Consider the following 19,171-nt stretch of genomic DNA (forward strand, 5'->3'; position numbering starts at 1 on the left):
GGACTGAAGAATTTCTAGACGAGTCTCAGAAAAGGTAGCAGTGCTCTCAGTTTGTCTCAGATGTGACTGTAGTGTTGTGTTTCTCTCTGTTAGTGATTCTAACCTTCAGTATCAAGTAGATTTACAAACTAAAAGAGGATAGAGAGTTAAACACACCATAAAGCAGGTCACATTATTATCACCTGTAAAGACTGCACAGATAGATGTAAAATAGGTTGTTTCTTGTATAAACAGGAATGGATTTACAATGATAAAGATAAATTGGCAGCATGAAATTTAAAAGCAGATCAGACTGGCTGTGCTTCAGTCAACACGTTATTGCTTGGTTCAACAGCATTCAGGGGAGTGATACAGTGTTTGTGTAAAAAATGTGCTGTCATGAAGAATCAACAGCCCGGTTAGAACGCTTCTCATCCAGTCAGCTTGCTAAATGTGGTATAATGGTAATTATTGTAGGAGTAAGTTACTTGTGGGATCCTAAACAATAATGAGAACACTGATATCTCAGTAATTAAAATTTAATTCAGTTAGAACAGTGTAAAATGATAAAATCTAGATAATGCATATCAACTCTTTATATGTTTTCAGCACAGTTAGTTTATTATGCTAAATAATTTGCAAATAACTATGGTAACATTTGATCACTTACTTATTAGTTCCTAAATATTAGGTCCTAAATACTTATACATATTTTACTATCTAACATATTACAATTTCATTGCAGTTTATTATACCAAAGAATAATTCATATTATTATTAGTATTGTTTTAATAAAGAAATTCTGCTGTTTGTCAAATTTGAATTTTCTCGAAACCCTTTGATTTCAGTCAGCATTGTATTGTTTAATTAGCAATGTATTACTTTACATTACACAAAAAAACAGGCGCATTAACCTACACTGAGTGTTCTGGTATTTGATTAATTTGTTAGGATGAACTGTTCACAGGAAGCAGACCAGCTCAGTGTGTGTGTGTGTAAAGTAAAAGATCCTCAATGGAGCATCAGCAATCCAGCAGTGGAGAAGGAACCTCAGACCGGAAGTGAGTAAATTTCCACCAGCACTTAGTGGAGTAAATACTCTTACACTCAGACTAAAGAAAGTATTTACTGAACACTTTACTCTCATTGTAGATCAACAAAGCGTGCAAGACCTCCAGAACAAAGTAGTGTGTCTATAAAAAGATTCCGGTCCACAAAGGAGCCTCCATTATTCAGCAGTGGAGGACAAGAACCCAGCTGTGTGTCTATGAAAAGTGACTGGTCAATGATGGATCCTCCAGTATTCAGCAGTGGAGGAGGAGAACCCAGCTGTGTGTCTATGAAGAGTGACTGGTCCATGATGGATCCTCCTGTATTCAGCAGTGGAAGAAAAGAACCCAGCTGTGTGTCTATGAAAAGTGACTGGTCAATGATGGATCCTCCAGTATTCAGCAGTGGAGAAGGAGAACCCAGCTGTGTGTCTATAAAGAGTAACTGGTCCAATATGGATTCTCCTGATTTTAGTAGTAGAGCTGCACTCTCTTACCCATAGTGAGTTTTTGTCTTTCAGTAAAGCACTGATGAGTAATGAAGCAACTTTACCACATAGAACACACACACACACACACACACACACACACACACACACACAGTTCCAAAACTCTGGCTTTAAACCTCAGCAAGACAGTCCAGCAGGTCCAGTCACTGGCCACATGGTACTCATTTTTATTAGTCATCTGTAGAATGTTATTGACATAAATAAAAAAAGTATTTATAGAGCCTAAATTCATTTTCATACAATTGACCTTGCATTCACCACTCCTGTATGCACAAAATCCAAAATCAGATCTGTAGATGTTCAGCTGATGAAACATTGATCATCTAACAGGTCTAATACAGACCCTCCCAATTTACTCAACCATCTGTTATAGACCTGTTGGTGAAACTAGTCTGGATAAACTGGATCTTAATTGTATTAGGCTGAGATTAAGGGGTCAGGGCAAGGGTTAGGATTAGGTTTTGGATTAAGGTTAGGGTACGGATTAAGAGTTTTCTGTTTTTCTGATGTTTGTGTTTAAACACCATTACAGCTCCAAAGAGGAACTACCACACACACACACACTGGTGGAGGGAACTGGACCTCTGCATGAAGATTTATACCAAGAAGTGGACGATGTCCTGCACAGAGTTCTAAAGAGACACAAAAGCAGCATGAAGAAGAAATACGAGAGCTTATTTGAGGGAATCAAAATAGAAGAGAATAGAACCCTCCTGAACAGGATTTACACACAGCTCTACATCATAGAGGGAGAGAGTGAAGGAGTGAATGAAGAACATGAGGTTCTACAGATGGAGAAAACACCTAGGAAGTATGTTCACAACACTCCAATCAACTGCTCAGACATCTTTAGACCTCTACAGGATCATAGGGGAGAAGTAATAAACAAAAACATGGCAGAACAAAAGAGCATATTTCAACTTTGTAGAGAGTACATAAAAGCTGTATTACCCTTTAAAGAAAGAAAAGAGGATAAAGAATCAAAAATACAGAAGCTCAGAATCGTGCTGACTAAAGGCATTGCTGGAATTGGAAAAACTGTCTCTGTGCAGAAGTTCATTCTGGACTGGGCCGAGGGAAAAGCCAATCAGGATGTAGATTTCATGTTTGTTCTTCCGTTCCGGGAGCTGAACTTGATTAAAGACCATCAGTACAGTCTTCATAGACTTCTGTGTGACTTCCATCCTGAGCTTAAAGACCTGGATCCAAAGATCTATGAGGAGATCAAAGCTGTGTTCATATTTGATGGTCTGGATGAAAGCAGAATTCCTCTGAACATTTCACAGCGTAAGAAAATATCTGACATCACCATGACATCATCAGTGGGTGTGTTGATGACAAACCTCATAAAAGGAGTACTGCTTCCCTCTGCTCTAATCTGGATAACCTGCCGACCAGCAGCAGCCAATCAGATCCCTCCTAAACACATCAACCGTGTGACGGAAATCCAGGGATTCAACGACCCACAGAAGGAGGAGTACTTTAGGAAGAGGATCAGTGACCAAGACCAAGCCCAGAAAATCATCTCCCACATTAAGACAGTGAGGAGCCTCCACATCATGTGCCACATTCCCGTCTTCTGCTGGATCTCAGCCACTGTGCTTCAGAGAATCACCAAACAACATCACTCAGAAATCCCTAAAACTCTGACTGAAATGTACTCCCATTTCCTGATCACTCAGACCAATATGAAGAACCAGAAGTATGAGGAGAAAGATGAGAAAGACCCACAGAAACTGTTGGAATCCAATCGAACTATGCTTCTGAAACTGGCTGAACTGGCTTTCAAACAGCTGATGAAGGGCAATGTGATGTTCTATGAAGAGGACCTGAGAGAGAGCGGTATTGACGTCACTGAGGCCTCAGTGTTTTCTGGGGTTTTCACTGAGATCTTTAGGGAGGAATGTGTGCTTTACCAGAGGAAGGTCTACTGCTTTGTTCATCTAAGCTTTCAGGAGTTCCTGGCTGCAGTTTATGTATTATACTGCCACAAGAGTGTTAAGATGAAGGAACTGAAGTTCTTTAAACCATGGTATAGAGGAAATGTTTCATTGGATGAGCTGCTGAAGGGAGCTGTGGATAAAGCTATACAGAGTCAGAGTGGACATTTGGATCTTTTCCTCCGTTTCCTGCTGGGCATCTCACTGGAGTCCAATCAGAGACTCCTACAGGGTCTACTGACACACACACACACACACTCAGAGAAAACCACAGCGTATATCAAGAGCTTAATCAAAGGAGATTACAGATCTCTTCCTATTGAGAGATCCATCAATTTGTTCCTCTGTCTGTCTGAAATGAAGGACCAGTCTCTCTCCAGAGAAATTCAGAAGTATCTAAAATTACAGAAACACTCAGAAGTGAAGCTCTCTCCTGGACAGTGTTCAGCACTAACCTGCATGCTTCTGACCTCAGAGAAGGGGCTGGAGGAGCTGGACCTAAAGAAATATAACACATCAGAGGAGGGTTATCGGAGACTGATCCCAGCTGTGACTGTCTGCAGAAAAGCTGTGTGAGTGTTAGATTTATATTAACACAACCTCTACATTTATAAACAATACTTAAGGATTGAAAGGGCCATCAAATTAGTTTGTAGATAAAAATATATATAGTTTTCTGACCTATTTCTATTCTGGCTGTTATATATTTATTAATTTATACTACTGTATAAATGTATATCATTTATTACAAATGTAAATATAGTTTATTTTAATCACTAAATATCCCAGATTTTTGGCAGTCTAACGTTGAGGCTTAGTGATCAGTTCTATTGAATGCAATGGCGTTTTGATTTTGACATTGGTGTTGACAAATGAATGGAGCCCCCTTGAAGCTAAGGCTTTTATACTAATGATAGACTTCTGACTGCAATTTTATGTTATCTGCAACCTTTATTTATAAATAACACACCCACAATGCTTATCTGTGCAGCACCATAGTTAGCTTTTTGTATCTTAGGATAGAAAAATTAAACAAGCAAACATATAAATTGAAAAAAACAAAACAAAACAATGCAATTCAAGGATTTACAATTAGGTCGTTAGTCTACACTGACTTGCATTTAATGACAAACAAACTACTACCTGTCAGGATTCTGTCACCTAAAAATAACACACTGATGAATGCAAGTGAGACAACATGTGCCTATTCAAAGCACTCATTTTAGACACTGATATGTCATTAGCCTAACATCTGTCACAATACTGAATCTCACTACCAACATATCACCAATTTATTATCTAACTTTACGTCACCCTACCTCTCCACCTGTCTCTCCTCTGTCTGAACTACTGCACAGTTGTGTTTCTGTCATCTGACAAAATAACACACTGATGCTGCCAACTGAACAGAGAGCAACAACATTTATGGCTTTGCTGAGTATTATTATTACAATTATTGTTAAATCTACACATTATCAGTTATGATTTTTCATTGACTGGTAAAGAAGGTTAGGGTTAGTAGTTAGTATTAGTTTCCACCCATTCTGTATAATAGCCTATGTATTCAATCCCCACTTTTTTTAAATGCACTGTCCCTGACTGAATCAATATGAGCCATGATTTTTATGCACACAGCTGTTGGATGGTGTCTCTCACTCAGCCTATGTGCACATCTAGTTGGTGAGTTTTGGCAGTTCTTACAAATACAAATCAACATCTCACATCAACAATTACTCACAGGAGAACAGGATATCCAGAATAAACTGTTTGTGTGCCGAATACATTGACTAGACAGACCATTGTGTTTTCATTTTTGATCAAAATTATTGCTTGGAACAATTCAGTAGTCACTGGATATTGGTAGGGACATGTCCCTACCCAATTCTACACCCTTGATTGAACGAGCTGTGTAATAGGCTCACAGGGGGAAACAACAAAACTTCAGAAACTACTTCCTTTCAGTATTTAAATCGTTTTTATTAGAGATCTTTGTAAGGGTTTAGTCCACACCGCTGGCCACCAACAGCAAATCAGTGTAGTAAGAAAGCACCTGGAAGCAGCTCTGCAAACTCCATTTCCCAGAAGCCCCAGTGATTACTGCTGATCAGACACACCTGATGGGCTCGGCATAAAAGCTTTCCCAAACAATGGTTCAGTGCTGCACCTTTGTAGAGGGGCAGATGGTATGCTGGTAAAGAGAAAAGCAATGAAAGAAATGAAAGAAAACTAAGGACAAGAGAAAAGAAAATAAGTCAAGTGAATTCTGACTTTAGGAAGGAAACTCTTGGTTTTAAGTGTGAGCTAAACCAAGAGCTTAGCTCATTGCCTTTAAGTTTATTAATTTCTGTGAACAAGTATTTCAGTTGCAGCCTTATTCTCAGCCCCAAGGCTAAGGGTGTTTGTTGTTTATTCTCTCCCTTTGTTTGAGTAGCCCTTTTGTGTGTCTCCTTTGTTTGTTGTTTGCGCCTTTTTCACCCCACTGCTACTTGGAGTGTTTTTTCTACTTCTTTTCACACCTCCCCTGTAGTGCAGTGGTAACACTCTGCCTTTTGGTTCAGTGGGTTGCTGGTTCAAACATGGTTTCCAGGACACTAAGCAAAACACACCCAATCATCCTTGTCCCCTGTTCACCTTTCTGATTATCAATTTTTCAGTTCATTTATTTATCTCCCTGTTATAATAAAAACATTTGCCAAAAGCTCTGCTCTTGGGTCCACCACCCCCATCCTGTAACAGAAGGGTGCAGCCAATCATTGACCTAGCACAGCTGGAATGACTTAAAGAAGCCAAACAGCATCAGGGCTTGGCTACTGGCTGCCATGAGCAACTGCTGCATCAAATTGTGCAGCAGGTGAGCAAATTATGCAAGCAGCTGCTGCTCAGGCTCCTGTTGCTTGGACTCTCTTACCAGATCCTACTTCCCCCCTCAAGCCTATTCTTGCTGTAGATGGAAAGTCACTGAGTCACACCACACTCAGCCCCTTACACTATGGATGGGCTCACATGTTGCGTGAGTGGAGTTATGTCACCCAGGCCCCTCATCTTCAGTTGGTGTTGGAATACCCCTGGCTTGAACTCCATAACTGTCCCATTAACTGGTGTACCAGGTCTGTGTATGCATGGGGGCCCAACTACCAGGGCAATTGCTTTGGGTTCTCAGCACCCATGTCCGAGGTACAGGCACCTCAGTCTCAGCCAACCTTTTCTCATGTTCCAGAAGTGTACTGGGATCTCAAGGAAGTGTTCAGCAAAGAAAAGGCCCAAGCCCTACCTCCCCATAGGCCATCTGATAGTGCCATCAACCTTGGAATCGGGCTTCATAACACCCTCCTCTTCTCCTGCAGGGGCAAGCTTTTTCTGTGTAGTAAAAAAGAATGGAGGGCTTTGCCCTTGTATTGATTATTGTGGCCTTAATGCAATAACATTTAAGACTGCTACCCCCTTCCTCTTATGCCCACTGCCTTTGAGTCACTCCAGTGGGTTTCCATATTTACCAAGTTGGACCTGCAGAGTGTCTACAAACTCATCTGCATAAGAAAGTGGGATGAGTGAAAGACTGCATTTATCATCCCTTCTAGGTATTACCCAAGTAATGCCCTTTGGGCTCATGAATGTGCCAGCCATCTTCCAATGTTTTATTAATGAGGTGTTAAGGGAGACCCTGGACAGGTTTATATATGTGTACCTCGATGACATTTTAATTTAAAACCAGCTCCTGTTGGAGAAATGTGTTTCATGCAGACTCTGTGGCCTTCCTGGGCTTTATTGTCTCCAAGGGTGCCCTTCACATGCATCCAGCCAAAGGTAAGGCATTTACTGACTGGCCACATCCCACCTCCCTTAGACTGGTCCAGTGTTTCCCAGAGCTGATTACTAAGAACAATAGAAATTAAAAGAAAAAGAGAATGAGAATTCCGAATTAAGGATAGAAACTCTGGGTTTAAAGTGGCTCAGCTCACTGCCTTTTAAGTTTATTAATTTGGGAATAAGCCTTTTCTGTTGCAGCCTTATTCTTAGCCCCAATGCTGAGGGCGTTTTATGTGGTACTCTGTTTGTGGTTTATTGTCTCCCTTTTTTTGAGTATGCCATTTTGGTTCTCTTTTGTTTGTTACAGACCTTGCTGTGGGAAAGATAAATGAGGGGGGGATGTACACCTTTTATTTATCAACACTTTGTAATATTTGGGTCGACTCTTAACTCTAAGAATGGCTTTAATGGGTTCTTGAAGGGATGTACAAAAGATGGAACCTCATTCTGTTGACAAGCGATCACCTATACAAACCACCTGCAAACAGCCAATCAGCATCTTGCTTACTGCATGTTTGGATACTTGGATGCAGCAATGAGCTTAATGTAATTGGATTGAATTGTAGGAGAAAATACAAGTTTGGCAGGAGAGTGTGAGATTGAACCGAATTCAAAGAGGGGTATCTGATTATTGGTGTTAAGTCTTTAATCTGTTTCCCCCATAAGACGCAATACTCTTACCCAATTTTAAACATATGTCAGTCTGAGGCATTTATGGTGAATGCTATCAGACTGCATACTGAATAATTCAAAATAAATGCTATAATGTATAATAGCTAGAGCATAAAAATCAATAAACCTAAACTTGAAAAAGCCACCTTAAGATGTTAATAACAAGATCCATCTTTAATTATTAACAATATTGTATATTATATTATGTTGTACATTATAGTCTACTCTTTGCAGACTTGCTGGCTGTTCTCTCACCAAGAACACTTGTGGAGCTCTATGCTCTGTTCTACAATCAGTAAACTCCTCCTTGAAAGAGCTGGACCTCAGTAACAATGACCTGCAGGATTCAGGAGTGGAGCTGCTCTCTGCTGGACTGAAGAGTTCACACTGTAAACTGGAGATACTCAGGTAAATAATTAGTAAATTGACTGGAAAAATGTTAAACACACAAATCCTAGACACTGATGACAATAATTTACAGTATGGAGAAAATAGGTTCTCTGAGGTTTTATGTGTCAGAATATATTACAAACATTACGTAAATTCTTTAGAATGTCAGGACATGTGAGCATTAAGAGATGCACGTATTTGTCACTGTACAGTGTACACTGTACAGCAAAATGTGTCCTCCGCATTTAACCCATCTGGTAGTGAACACACACTCTCTCACACACACACACACACACACACACATGTGTTGGGGGCAGTGAGTACACACACACACACCCAGAGCGGTGGGCAGCCAACTCCAGCGCCCGGGGAGCAGAGAGGGTAAAGGGCCTTGCTCAAGGGCCCAACAGTGGCAGCTTGCTGAGCCCGGGAATCGAACCCACAACCGTTATCGATATCCCGGCGCTCTAACCGCTGAGCCACCACTGCCCCTAGCCACCAGTGCTCCTGCCCATTACATTGCACACAGACTGGTTGGGTCAACCAGCAAAGGGGAGGGGCCATGGTGTAAGAGCTTGGCTTTTAAGATCCTGACACGCTGTAAGCAAGTGGTAGATTCCATGACAATGTGCTAAATTGCTTCAAAAGTTTATTTATGTTCCTTTGAAAACTCCATGTTCAAGGAATAGAGCAGGCCGAAAAGCTGGGTAAAAGCAGTAGGGAGGTCTAAAATGTCTGAGAACAATGACCTCTTTCAGCACAATGGCAATATTACGGCAGCTGTTGGAAATGCTTAGGTTAGCTAACTGGCTGGTAGAATAATATATTTTACATATTTAAACATGTAACTATGACAAAGGTAGTATTTCAACCAAAATACTCCAAACACTCACCTTCTGGACCTTAATATTCAGTTCAGGGTAACCAAAGTCAATCCTTGCTGCAGGTGAAATCCATTTCAAGATGGCCGAAGTCAATTTCTGGCATAATTAGGGTTCAACTACAATTTGTAAGTTTTGACAATGCAGGTTGTAAGATCAGGTAAATTTTTAACAAGAAACCTTGTTATAGTTTTGGTTCAGCTTAACTAAAAATCATATTAAGGTAAGCACTTTTAAGTTCTGTTTTTTACTTTCTACTTTATGTAGGCTGTGTGATCTTGTGCTGCTCAGTGTTGCACTATGTTCCTGGAGGAACGTAGTTTGTCATTTTGAATGACTTGATATACTTCATCACTGACTCCCTTTAGATATTCTTCTTTGAGTATAATTGATCTGTTTGGATCTGTTGTAATGGGTTTTTTTATTGGCAGACTGGCTGTTTGCAAACTCAAGAAAAAGTCTGGTGAATATCTGGGATCAGTTCTACAATCAGTAAACTCCTCCCTGAAAGAGCTGGACCTCAGTAAAAATGATCTGCAGGATTCAGGAGTGGAGCTGCTCTCTGCTGGCCTGAATAGTTCTCACTGTAAACTGGAGACACTCCGGTGAGTTTTCTATTCATTCATTCCTAAAAGAAAAAAGTTAAGTAACAAAGTTATTTAGTGTATCACTCACTACAATCACTGCAGTTAGATAATGCAACTAAATACTCTCCAAACAATAAATACTTAGTCAATTCAGATAACCTTCTTAGAGTATACTGGAAGATCTGATGTAACTTATATTTTTGCAGACTAGCTGTGTGTAATCTTGAGAGAAAATCTTGTGAAAATCTGGGATCAGTTCTACAGTCAGTAAACTCCTCCCTGAAAGAGCTGGACCTCAGTAACAATGACCTGCTGGATTCAGGAGTGGAGCTGCTCTCTGCTGGACTGAATAGTTCCCACTGTAAACTAGAGACACTCAGGTGAGATTTCTGTAAATCAGATTATTAACAAAATTTCTTACACATATAAGACACAAGCTTTTCCTTCATGATAACAAATGATAGATCTGAAATTCAGTTTTATTCATCAGTTATGTACATATCAAAATAATATTAATAATGAATATAAATAAGTAGCATATTTACAAATGGTTTTGAAGTTTGCCAAGCATCAAGACTCTTCTGCTGGAGTCTTTACTAAAAACTACTTATTGTATAATGCCATACAAGCTACAGCAGCTAACGTTATACACCTCAGGAGAGACTTTGCAACACTAGGTGGAACAAACTCTAACTTGCATGAATGTCTGTTTCAATGACTATAAGGAAACATACACATCGTCTTTAAAAAGTGAAGTCTAGCGCCTCTACTAGCTGCAGTATCATGTGTAGTTCCACCCCATATGTTTCAATAACACAATAACAAAACAGCTTATTTTCCATCTTGTTTTTCTCTTTTAAACATTTTCTGTCTCTAGTGCCTAATTCTAGCAGTTAGTTTTCCTTGTGCTTATATAATCCCCCCCCCCCCCCCCCCCCAGGATTCAGTTTCAGTTCACTTACGAATTAAGTAATTGACAGTCTTTACTCAAAGAGCCTGCCTGCAGGACCTAAGTTGTAGTTGATTTTTTTTTAGGCAGCTAGCTAGTGAGTCATATTATCTATCAATACGTATTACAGTTTGTATGTTTTCACAGCCATGCCGTGATGTGCTGTTGGACATATTGATAGACACTCTAGAAAGTTCTTTACAGTTTTTTGGGTAGGTGTGATGTTCGTATAAAATGGCCAGTGTGATCTAATTAGTTGTTTAGCCAGCTAGCCAATATTAACCTTGTTAGATATGCTGGACTGGGGTTAAACTGGAGTGTAGTAGCTTCATTGGCAAAATGAGCTATGCTTCAATTAAATTTCTTTGTTTCAGTTTTAAACATGAAAATCACTTTTTCAACAAGATTAGCTGATTCCTTTATTTCTCTTTTAACATAAAAACTTATGAATAAAACACAAAAATGGTGAGTTAAGATTTAAATTATTGAATTAATAATGGTTAAATGGAGAAAAATGGTAGGCCAAACCGAAATGTGTGGTGTTGCCGGAGTTAAAACTATTTCTTGTCTTCTACAGGCTAATAGGCAACTGTACTTTACATCAAATATAAATAAATCATGGATGTAAACAAATAATCAAACTAACACTTGTGATTTCAGTTCTGGCCCAAGAAAGACATATTTTCAATGAACCATTAAAAAGTCTTATTGCCTGCATAAAAACTGGCCAGATATTTGGAGAATGGCCCCTTATAGCAACTTGCCCTATTCAAATGGTTTGCCATGTTTGATGGTGTTGAATGATAAGCAAATTCTTGTTGAGGAAGCTTGCATTTAGTGTACTTTTAAACCTTTTCTGAAACATTGCTATTGCTAGCCTAACTTACCCCCTCAGTGTCATGCTGGCTAGGCGGGACAAGGGAACACTCGCAGGGACAGAGCAATGCAAGGAAACAGTCTTTAATGACCAAACCAAAATGAACAAACACAAACAAACAGGTGACAACTGAAACGGGGATAAACCTGGAAAACCGCCTGAGGCTGGAAAGCAGTTCGGGAGCAAAGCGAGAGGGGACAAATCAAATGGGGGGGAGGAAGGCTAGAACGAAACAGAGCCAATGAAACTAACAAACAAAAACCTCACCCCAAAACCGCGCTCGTCAGGCGCCGATGAACTTACTCGACTCAGGTGCAAGGGAACCGGACGCCAAATCTCCCTGGCGACCAACCGGTGAATCAGACAGCGAAGTCCTGAACGTGAAACCGCTCCGATAGAGCATAAACTACTAGAACTCGTAGACCTCCCTAGAAGTCTCCAAAACATGAAGCCAACCTTACAGCTTGGCATCGCAAGAGTATTTCTCGGCGCCGAGGCATCTGCGTTTGCTCCCTTTGTACCCCAGCACTCAGGTGAAACAAATCAGACATAAACAGAAAACATTGCACCTTACTGCGACCGCTGTCAACAAAAAAAAAAAGTCCTTAGTGAGAAAACCAACGGGAGGAACAGAAAGTATGTGAACATTGAAATCAACCCAACATTGACTGAAAAGTCCCAAGGAGCCTGTGGACCGCGGCCCGAAGCCGCCCGCTGGGGGGGGTGCGCGGCGCCGCAGGGCTGACAGTACCCCCCCCGAGGCGGCCGGTCGGGTCCCCCGACGGGGACGCCCCGGTCGCCGGCCAGATGCCTGAGAACCCAGAACGTGCGAAACATGAAACACAGGATGTATACGTGAGTGTGGGGGTAAACGAACCTTAACAGAAACCTTGTTGATGTGCTTAACAATCTCGAATGGACCCATGTACTTAGCTGCCAGTTTCTGTGACGGAAGACCAGTCCGAATGTCCCGTGTGGAGACCCATATGCGATCTCCGGGCGCGTATGACGGGGTCTCCCCACGCTTCTGATCGGCCTGTGTCTTGTAGCGCCGCAGGAAGGTCTGGATGTGCTGATGGGTCTTGGCCCAGACGGCTTCGCTGCGGCGCATCCAGGCATCGACTGCTGGTACATGGGTCTCCGCAGCAGTCCAAGGGGCCAACGGGGGTTGGTAGCCTAACATACACTGATAGGGGGTGAGGCCAGTGGTCGCGCACCTCAGCGAGTTCTGGGCCATCTCGGCCCAAACCAGATACCGCGACCAGTTGCTGGGGTAGTCATGACAGTTGATCCGCAGAAACTTCCCCAGCTCCTGGTTAGTGCGCTCGCACTGGCCATTGGTCTGAGGGTGGTATCCTGAGGAAAGACTTACACTCACCCCCAGGTGCTCGCAAAACGCACCCCACACCCAGGATGTGAACTGGGCCCCTCGGTCTGATACTATGTCCTCCGGGATTCCGAAATTCTGGAGGACGTGGTCTACCAGGGCTTGGGCTGCCTGCATGGCTGTGGGCAACGTAGGGAACGGGATGAACTTAACCCCCCTCGAGAAACGATCCACCACCGTCATCACCACCGTGTAACCCCCGGATTCGGGCAGATCCGTGACAAAGTCTACCGCCAGGTGAGACCACGGGCGGTCGGGGACGGGCAGAGGCACGAGCTTCCCTGAAGGGAGCGTCTTGGGGGTTTTGCACAGGGCGCAGGTGCTACATGAAGCAATTATACGGTGAATGTCTGCCCGCATCCCTTCCCACCAGTACTTGGCTGCCAGTAGGTGGAAAGTACGGGTCTCACCTGGGTGGCCGGCCGTTGGAGAGGCATGGGCCCAGCCAATGAGCCTCTCCCGGAACGTGCTCGGTACGTAGACCTTGTCTGGGGGGCACACCGTGGGAACGACGGTGCGGGAAAGCGCCTCAGCTATCTTCGTATCTAGGTCCCATTGAATCGCCGCGACTGAGACCGAAGGTGGTAACAAGGGTACCGGGTCGACCTCCGCCGTTTGGTGGATGTGGGAGAGGGCATCCGCCTTAGTGTTACGGGAGCCCGGCCTGTACGTGATGTGAAACTGGAATCTGGCGAAAAACAGGGACCACCTGGCTTGCCTGGGGTTCAGACACTTAGCTTGCCGGAGATACTCGAGGTTCTTATGGTCCGTAAGGACTAGGAATGGGTGGGCAGCTTCCTCCAACCAATGACGCCACTCGGACAGTGCCATCTTAACCGCCAGGAGCTCCCGATTACCTCCCGCTTACCTCCTGTCTCTGACAGGACGGCCCCCACCCCTGTACCGGAGGCATCCACCTCCACCACGAATGACCTACGGGGATCGGGGTGTCGCAACAATGGGGCCAACGTGAAAGCACGCTTGAGTGCTTGGAACGAGTCCTCCGCGGCCGGCGTCCAAGTGATGCGCCGCGGGGCTCCCTTAAGCAATGACGTGATGGGCGCTGCCAAACTACTGAAGTCTCTAATGAACCTCCTGTAAAAGTTTGCAAACCCTAGAAAACTCTGTATTTCCTTGACCGAGCCTGGTGTCGGCCAATCCAGGACCGCCTGAACCTTTGCCTGATCCATAAGAACCCCCCGCTCGCTGATAATGTAACCCAGAAAAGGTATCTCCGGCACGTGGAACACACACTTTTCTAGTTTAACAAACAGCAGGTGGGACCTGAGTCTCGCCAGGACCAGGCGGACGTGGCGCACATGGGTGACCAGGTCGGGGGAGTACACCAGTATGTCGTCCAGAAAGACCACCACGAATCGTCCGAGGTAGTCCTTCAGGACGTCATTAATGAACGACTGGAAGAGGGGGCGTTGGCTAGGCCATACGGCATGACCCGATACTGGTAATGCCCCGTGGTGGTCATAAACGCCGTCTTCCACTCGTCCCCCTCCCTGATCCGCACGAGATTATACGCACTGCGCAAATCCAGCTTGCTAAACACTCGGGACCCCCGCCACTGTTCGAGGGCAGACGGGACCAACGGCATGGGATAGGGGAAGCGCCTGGTAATAGCGTTAAGTGCCCGGTAGTCTATACACGACCTCAACCTCAACCCCCCCCCCCCCCTTTCTTCTGAATGAAGAAAAACCCTGACGCTACGGGAGACTTAGACGGCGTGATAGTGGGGGGTAGTGGTGAGTATGTGGAACTGGTCTGCGGCATCATGAGCAAACAAATGTCAAACGTTTTATCCTTAATTCACATCCATGCCTCATTTAAATGATTGTGCAACAAAATTAACAATAGTGCATAATATCAAATTACAAATGTATTTTTTTTTTTTTTTGCACAGTCCTTGTTTATTTTCTCACTTCTTCATTAAAGTAAATCAGATGAGCTGCTGGTGGAAATGAACAATCCATCCAATGTTCACAGAGATGATCAGCAATCTAACTTGACTTTTCCCTTTAACTCTTCTAACCAACACTTCAATAACTTTACTGACCAACAGCACATTCTAACCACTGATTGTATGTTGTGTTTATTCTAATGTTATACATTATATATTGTTTTACAGGTAGTCAATATCATTGACTTAATTTTTTGGGGGTTTATTCTAATGCTATATTGAGTTGTTCAGGTAAACACACTCACTGACCACTGACATTTTATGTTTATTTGAGTATGTTATTCTACTAGTAATTATTTAAGACAACAAATGTATTTCATTATCTGAGATGCTGAATATGAAGATTATTAAAACCACTGCTCGCTACAAGTCAAAACCAGCCAAGGACCTGTTGGACCATAATCTGTGACCATCTAATTCTGTAACCTCAGTTATTTTATTTGTTTAGATGTTTGAACATGCATAAGGTAAAATTATAAAACTTAAGACATTTGAAAATGACAATAAATAACATGAAATATAAATATAATGTTATTATAATATAATCGAAATATTACATTCATATTAATTACATAGTAATTAATTAAATTACAATTTAATGTACAAAAACAAGTTTGTAATGTCAGTAACACTTGCACTGTTTTTGTATTCATTTAACTTGAATGCTAGCACAATGCAGACTTTTACAAACATTTTGAAGAATGAAAAGTATCTAATTGTCATTATTGGCAGAATCCCCCCCAAAATTGTGATATTATTGCAGTATCGCACACCCCTACATTAAAGTGTCAATTGAGATTTTATTATTAAAATTAGCTAAGGTTAAGACCTACATCTACATATTCAACACATGCTCTGCAGTTTATTTTGTCTCTGTGTAAAAAACAAACAGAAAAAAACACCTTTTTCCTTTCTTTCTGCAGATTGTCTGGGTGTATGGTTACAAAAGAAGGCTGTTGTTCCCTGACTTTCGCTCTGCAATCAAAGTCCTCCTGCTTGAGAGAACTGGATTTGACCTATAATTACCCAGGGGTGTTTGGAGTGATTTTGCTCTCTGATCTACAGAAAAATCCACACTGTAAACTAAAGAAACTGCAGTGAGTAGTGACGATATTGGGGGGAGGGGGGGTTATGAACTCATTTGTACTCATTTGTGCATGTGCAGAGTTCATTACAGAGTCATACACACACACACACACACACACACACAGTTGTGTGTTAGGAGCAAGCTTCACAAGCTTGCGCTGCTAATTGTTCAAAGTTTGAATTTACTTTCCTGCTATTTCTGTGTGACTAGTCAGACTGCACTGGTTTGTGTTTTAGGATGTGGCTTTTGAAGCAGGGGGAGGCAAAGAGTGGGATTTCTTCTGTTTGAATTTTTCTAGCTTACACAATGTTTTCTACAAAATCCCATACTCTGGCTTTTTACAAAATGTGTGTTTTTGTGTGTGTTTAGGGTTGATCATGGAGTGGAAAACAGGATGAAACCAGGAGTAAAGAAATGTAAGATACATTACACTCTCTCTCTCTCACACACACACACACACACACACACACACACACACACACACACATGCATAGACTTACTCATAGTGTTTCAGTGGTGTCTAATCTGTGTGTGTGTATATTTGTGTGCGCAGATGCCTGTGAGCTTACTCTGGACCCAAACACAGCACACGCACTCCTCTCTCTGTCTGAGAGCAACCGAAAGGTTGAGTGTGTGAGAGATCAGTTTTATCCAAATCATCTGAGCAGATTTGAACACTGGCAGCAGGTTCTAAGTGTGGAAAGTATGGCTGGACGCTGTTATTGGGAAGCTGATTGGAGTGGGTGGGGCGTTGTGATAGCCGTGTCATACGGACGGATCAAAAGGAAAGGAGATGGTCATGACAGTCTGTTTGGATTCAATAATCAGTCCTGGATTCTTAAGTACTTTAATAACAAGTACTCGGTCATTCACAATAAAAAGGTCATTGGCGTACTTCCCCACCCACACCAGTCTGGCAGAGTAGGAGTGTATGTAGACTGGCCGGCTGGCACTCTGTCCTTCTGCAGTGTCTCAACTTACTTTCACACGCTGACCCGCATACACACACTCTATACCACATTCACTGAGCCGCTTTACGCAGGGTTTGGTGTTAATTCTAACTCCTCAGTGCGTGTGTGCAGAGATAGAATAGTCTCTAAACAGTATCTAGTCTAATGTCTGGTTATTGTATGTGTGTGTCATCTATCAACTTTATCTTACTCTGAAATGTTCTTCTAATTAAGTAAAGATCTGTTTTGAAATGTTTATACAGTAAGCTGTTGCCTCAATTATAAGAGTCGCTGTTCTGCTCTTATTTAAGCTTTACTTTCCTTTATAAATGTTCTTAACCCACGGAAACATGCTTTCCACTTAGCTGACCCAAATTGTTTTTTATATAATTGCTCACAAATGAATATTTGTACTATATTACTGATTTGTAATAAAGTTGAAACTGAGACATTTAGATGTTTTGGGCTCTTCTTTGCACAGCAAGCTTCCATAAGGCAAACACGTGTTCTCCGAGGTAGTTCAAAAGGCTGTTAACACTGTTCTCATCCAGTTTCTCATATAGAAGGAAGGTTTCAAAAGTACTTTTGTAATCCTAGTAAAACAAAACAAAACATGAGATTACATATAATAATCAAACCTGGCGGCTTTCTACAAATTAGTTCTAGTGCATGTAGATAAATTGGCAATGCTGCATAAGTACATGATATAGACTGTGATGGAAATTATTATCCACTATGCAAAACCTGATTCTGACCTAACATAAATTTGGGTTATACATCACCATAGTGAAAACATCACATAGTATTCTAGTAAATAATAAAATAATTACATTCAATTATTTCACTTTAAATCTTATAAATCTTTAGCATTTACAGCCCCCTTTACAGTATGAGTCTCTACTGATTTGGGAAGGCTTTGTGCTATATGCTGGAGCATTGCTGTGAGAATTTGACTGCATTCAACCCAAAGAACAGTAGTGAGGTTTGTTGAAAACGAGTTGCTGGGCAGCAAAAATCAGTTTTGTTTTACACATTCTCATTTGGCCTCTTGCAAAGATCACAGAAAATCAAAGAAAGCTGACTAGTGGGAACTGTGTTACGCACTTGTAGCAAGTCATTGTGTAATAACTGCCCATAATCCTGCAGACTTTTTTTTCCTTCTCACTGAATTCCACATGGAAAGCAAAGTTGATCATATAGAATGGTTCCTATTATTGAAAATGCAAATGAACATGAACAAATTTGGGCAACACTTTCACAAATGAGTTACATGTTAAATAACTAATTTATCAGTTGCAAAAGTTGTGGACTGTGCTATAGTCACAGGATCTGTACAGTGTAGCTGCTCCAAGCATGTTTATTGTTGCACATCACATTAGTATTTGGCCCTGGTGTAAGTGCGCCAGTTGTTTAATTGCAGTCCATACCAGTGACTTAACAAAAACTGGCTAGGTCTGACAAGGAGGGATGAACACTCACAGGGATAGTTAGATGCAAGAGTAATTTATTAACAAAAAGCAAGGGGTAAATGTAAATGAAAAAGGCAGCAAAGTACAGGGCCAAACGAACCAAAACACAAATGTGACAAAGAAATGTGGACAATATGATAAACACACCTGAGACTGAAAGCTAGGTTGAAAAGTGGAACGTAAAGGGGAGGCAGAACGACAACTAAAACCAGCAAACAGAGCCTGGGGAACTGAGGGATAAACAAAACCGCGTGCGCCAGGTGCTACAGAATTTACCGGGATGGCTCAGAGTAAACAATTATTGGCTACAAGTCTACTCGCGCTGGCTCCCTAAATACCATAGCCTCAGGTGAACCGAATCAATACACTGTGTGCAGAATTATTAGGCAAATGAGTATTTTGATCACATCATCCTTTTTATACATGTTGTTCTACTCCAAGCTCTATAGTCTTGAAAGCCAACTACCAATCAAGTAAATCAGGTGATGTGCATCTCTGTAATGAGAAGGGGTGTGGCACAAGGTGTGTGATACTCAGGGACATGGCCATGGTAAGGAAGGCTGAAAAATGACCACCTTTGAACAAGAAACATAAGATAAAACGTCAATACTGGGCCAAGAAATATCTTAAGATTGATTTTTCTAAGGTTTTATGGACTGATGAAACGGG

The 19,171-nt window shown here is 41.9% G+C and overlaps 1 protein-coding gene across 1 annotated transcript; it reads left to right on the forward strand.

Annotated features, from left to right (window-relative positions):
- The first annotated feature begins 2,175 nt into the window (after window positions 1-2,175).
- On the forward strand, window positions 2,176-17,199 carry LOC140565117 (NLR family CARD domain-containing protein 3-like). Its single transcript, XM_072690926.1, has 7 exons — window positions 2,176-4,049; window positions 8,191-8,364; window positions 9,659-9,832; window positions 10,021-10,194; window positions 15,920-16,093; window positions 16,453-16,499; window positions 16,637-17,199. Exons 1-7 carry the CDS (start codon window positions 2,191-2,193, stop codon window positions 17,197-17,199), a joined length of 3,165 nt encoding a protein of 1,054 aa, XP_072547027.1. The 5' UTR covers window positions 2,176-2,190.
- The last annotated feature ends 1,972 nt before the right edge of the window (window positions 17,200-19,171 follow it).

This window comes from Salminus brasiliensis, chromosome 11, assembly GCF_030463535.1.
Source record: "Salminus brasiliensis chromosome 11, fSalBra1.hap2, whole genome shotgun sequence".
Lineage (NCBI taxonomy): Eukaryota > Metazoa > Chordata > Actinopteri > Characiformes > Bryconidae > Salminus > Salminus brasiliensis.

What these genes read in the sequence shown, in the direction of transcription:
- LOC140565117 (XM_072690926.1), top strand. Translation starts at nt 2,191, where the DNA reads ATGAAGAAGAAATACGAGAGCTTATTTGAGGGAATCAAAATAGAAGAG. An exon ending in TGTAAACTAAAGAAACTGCA is followed by an intron (nt 16,094 to 16,452) that starts GTGAGTAGTGAC and finishes GTGTGTGTTTAG; the next exon opens with GGTTGATCATGGAGTGGAAA. An exon ending in GAAACCAGGAGTAAAGAAAT is followed by an intron (nt 16,500 to 16,636) that starts GTAAGATACATT and finishes TTGTGTGCGCAG; the next exon opens with ATGCCTGTGAGCTTACTCTG.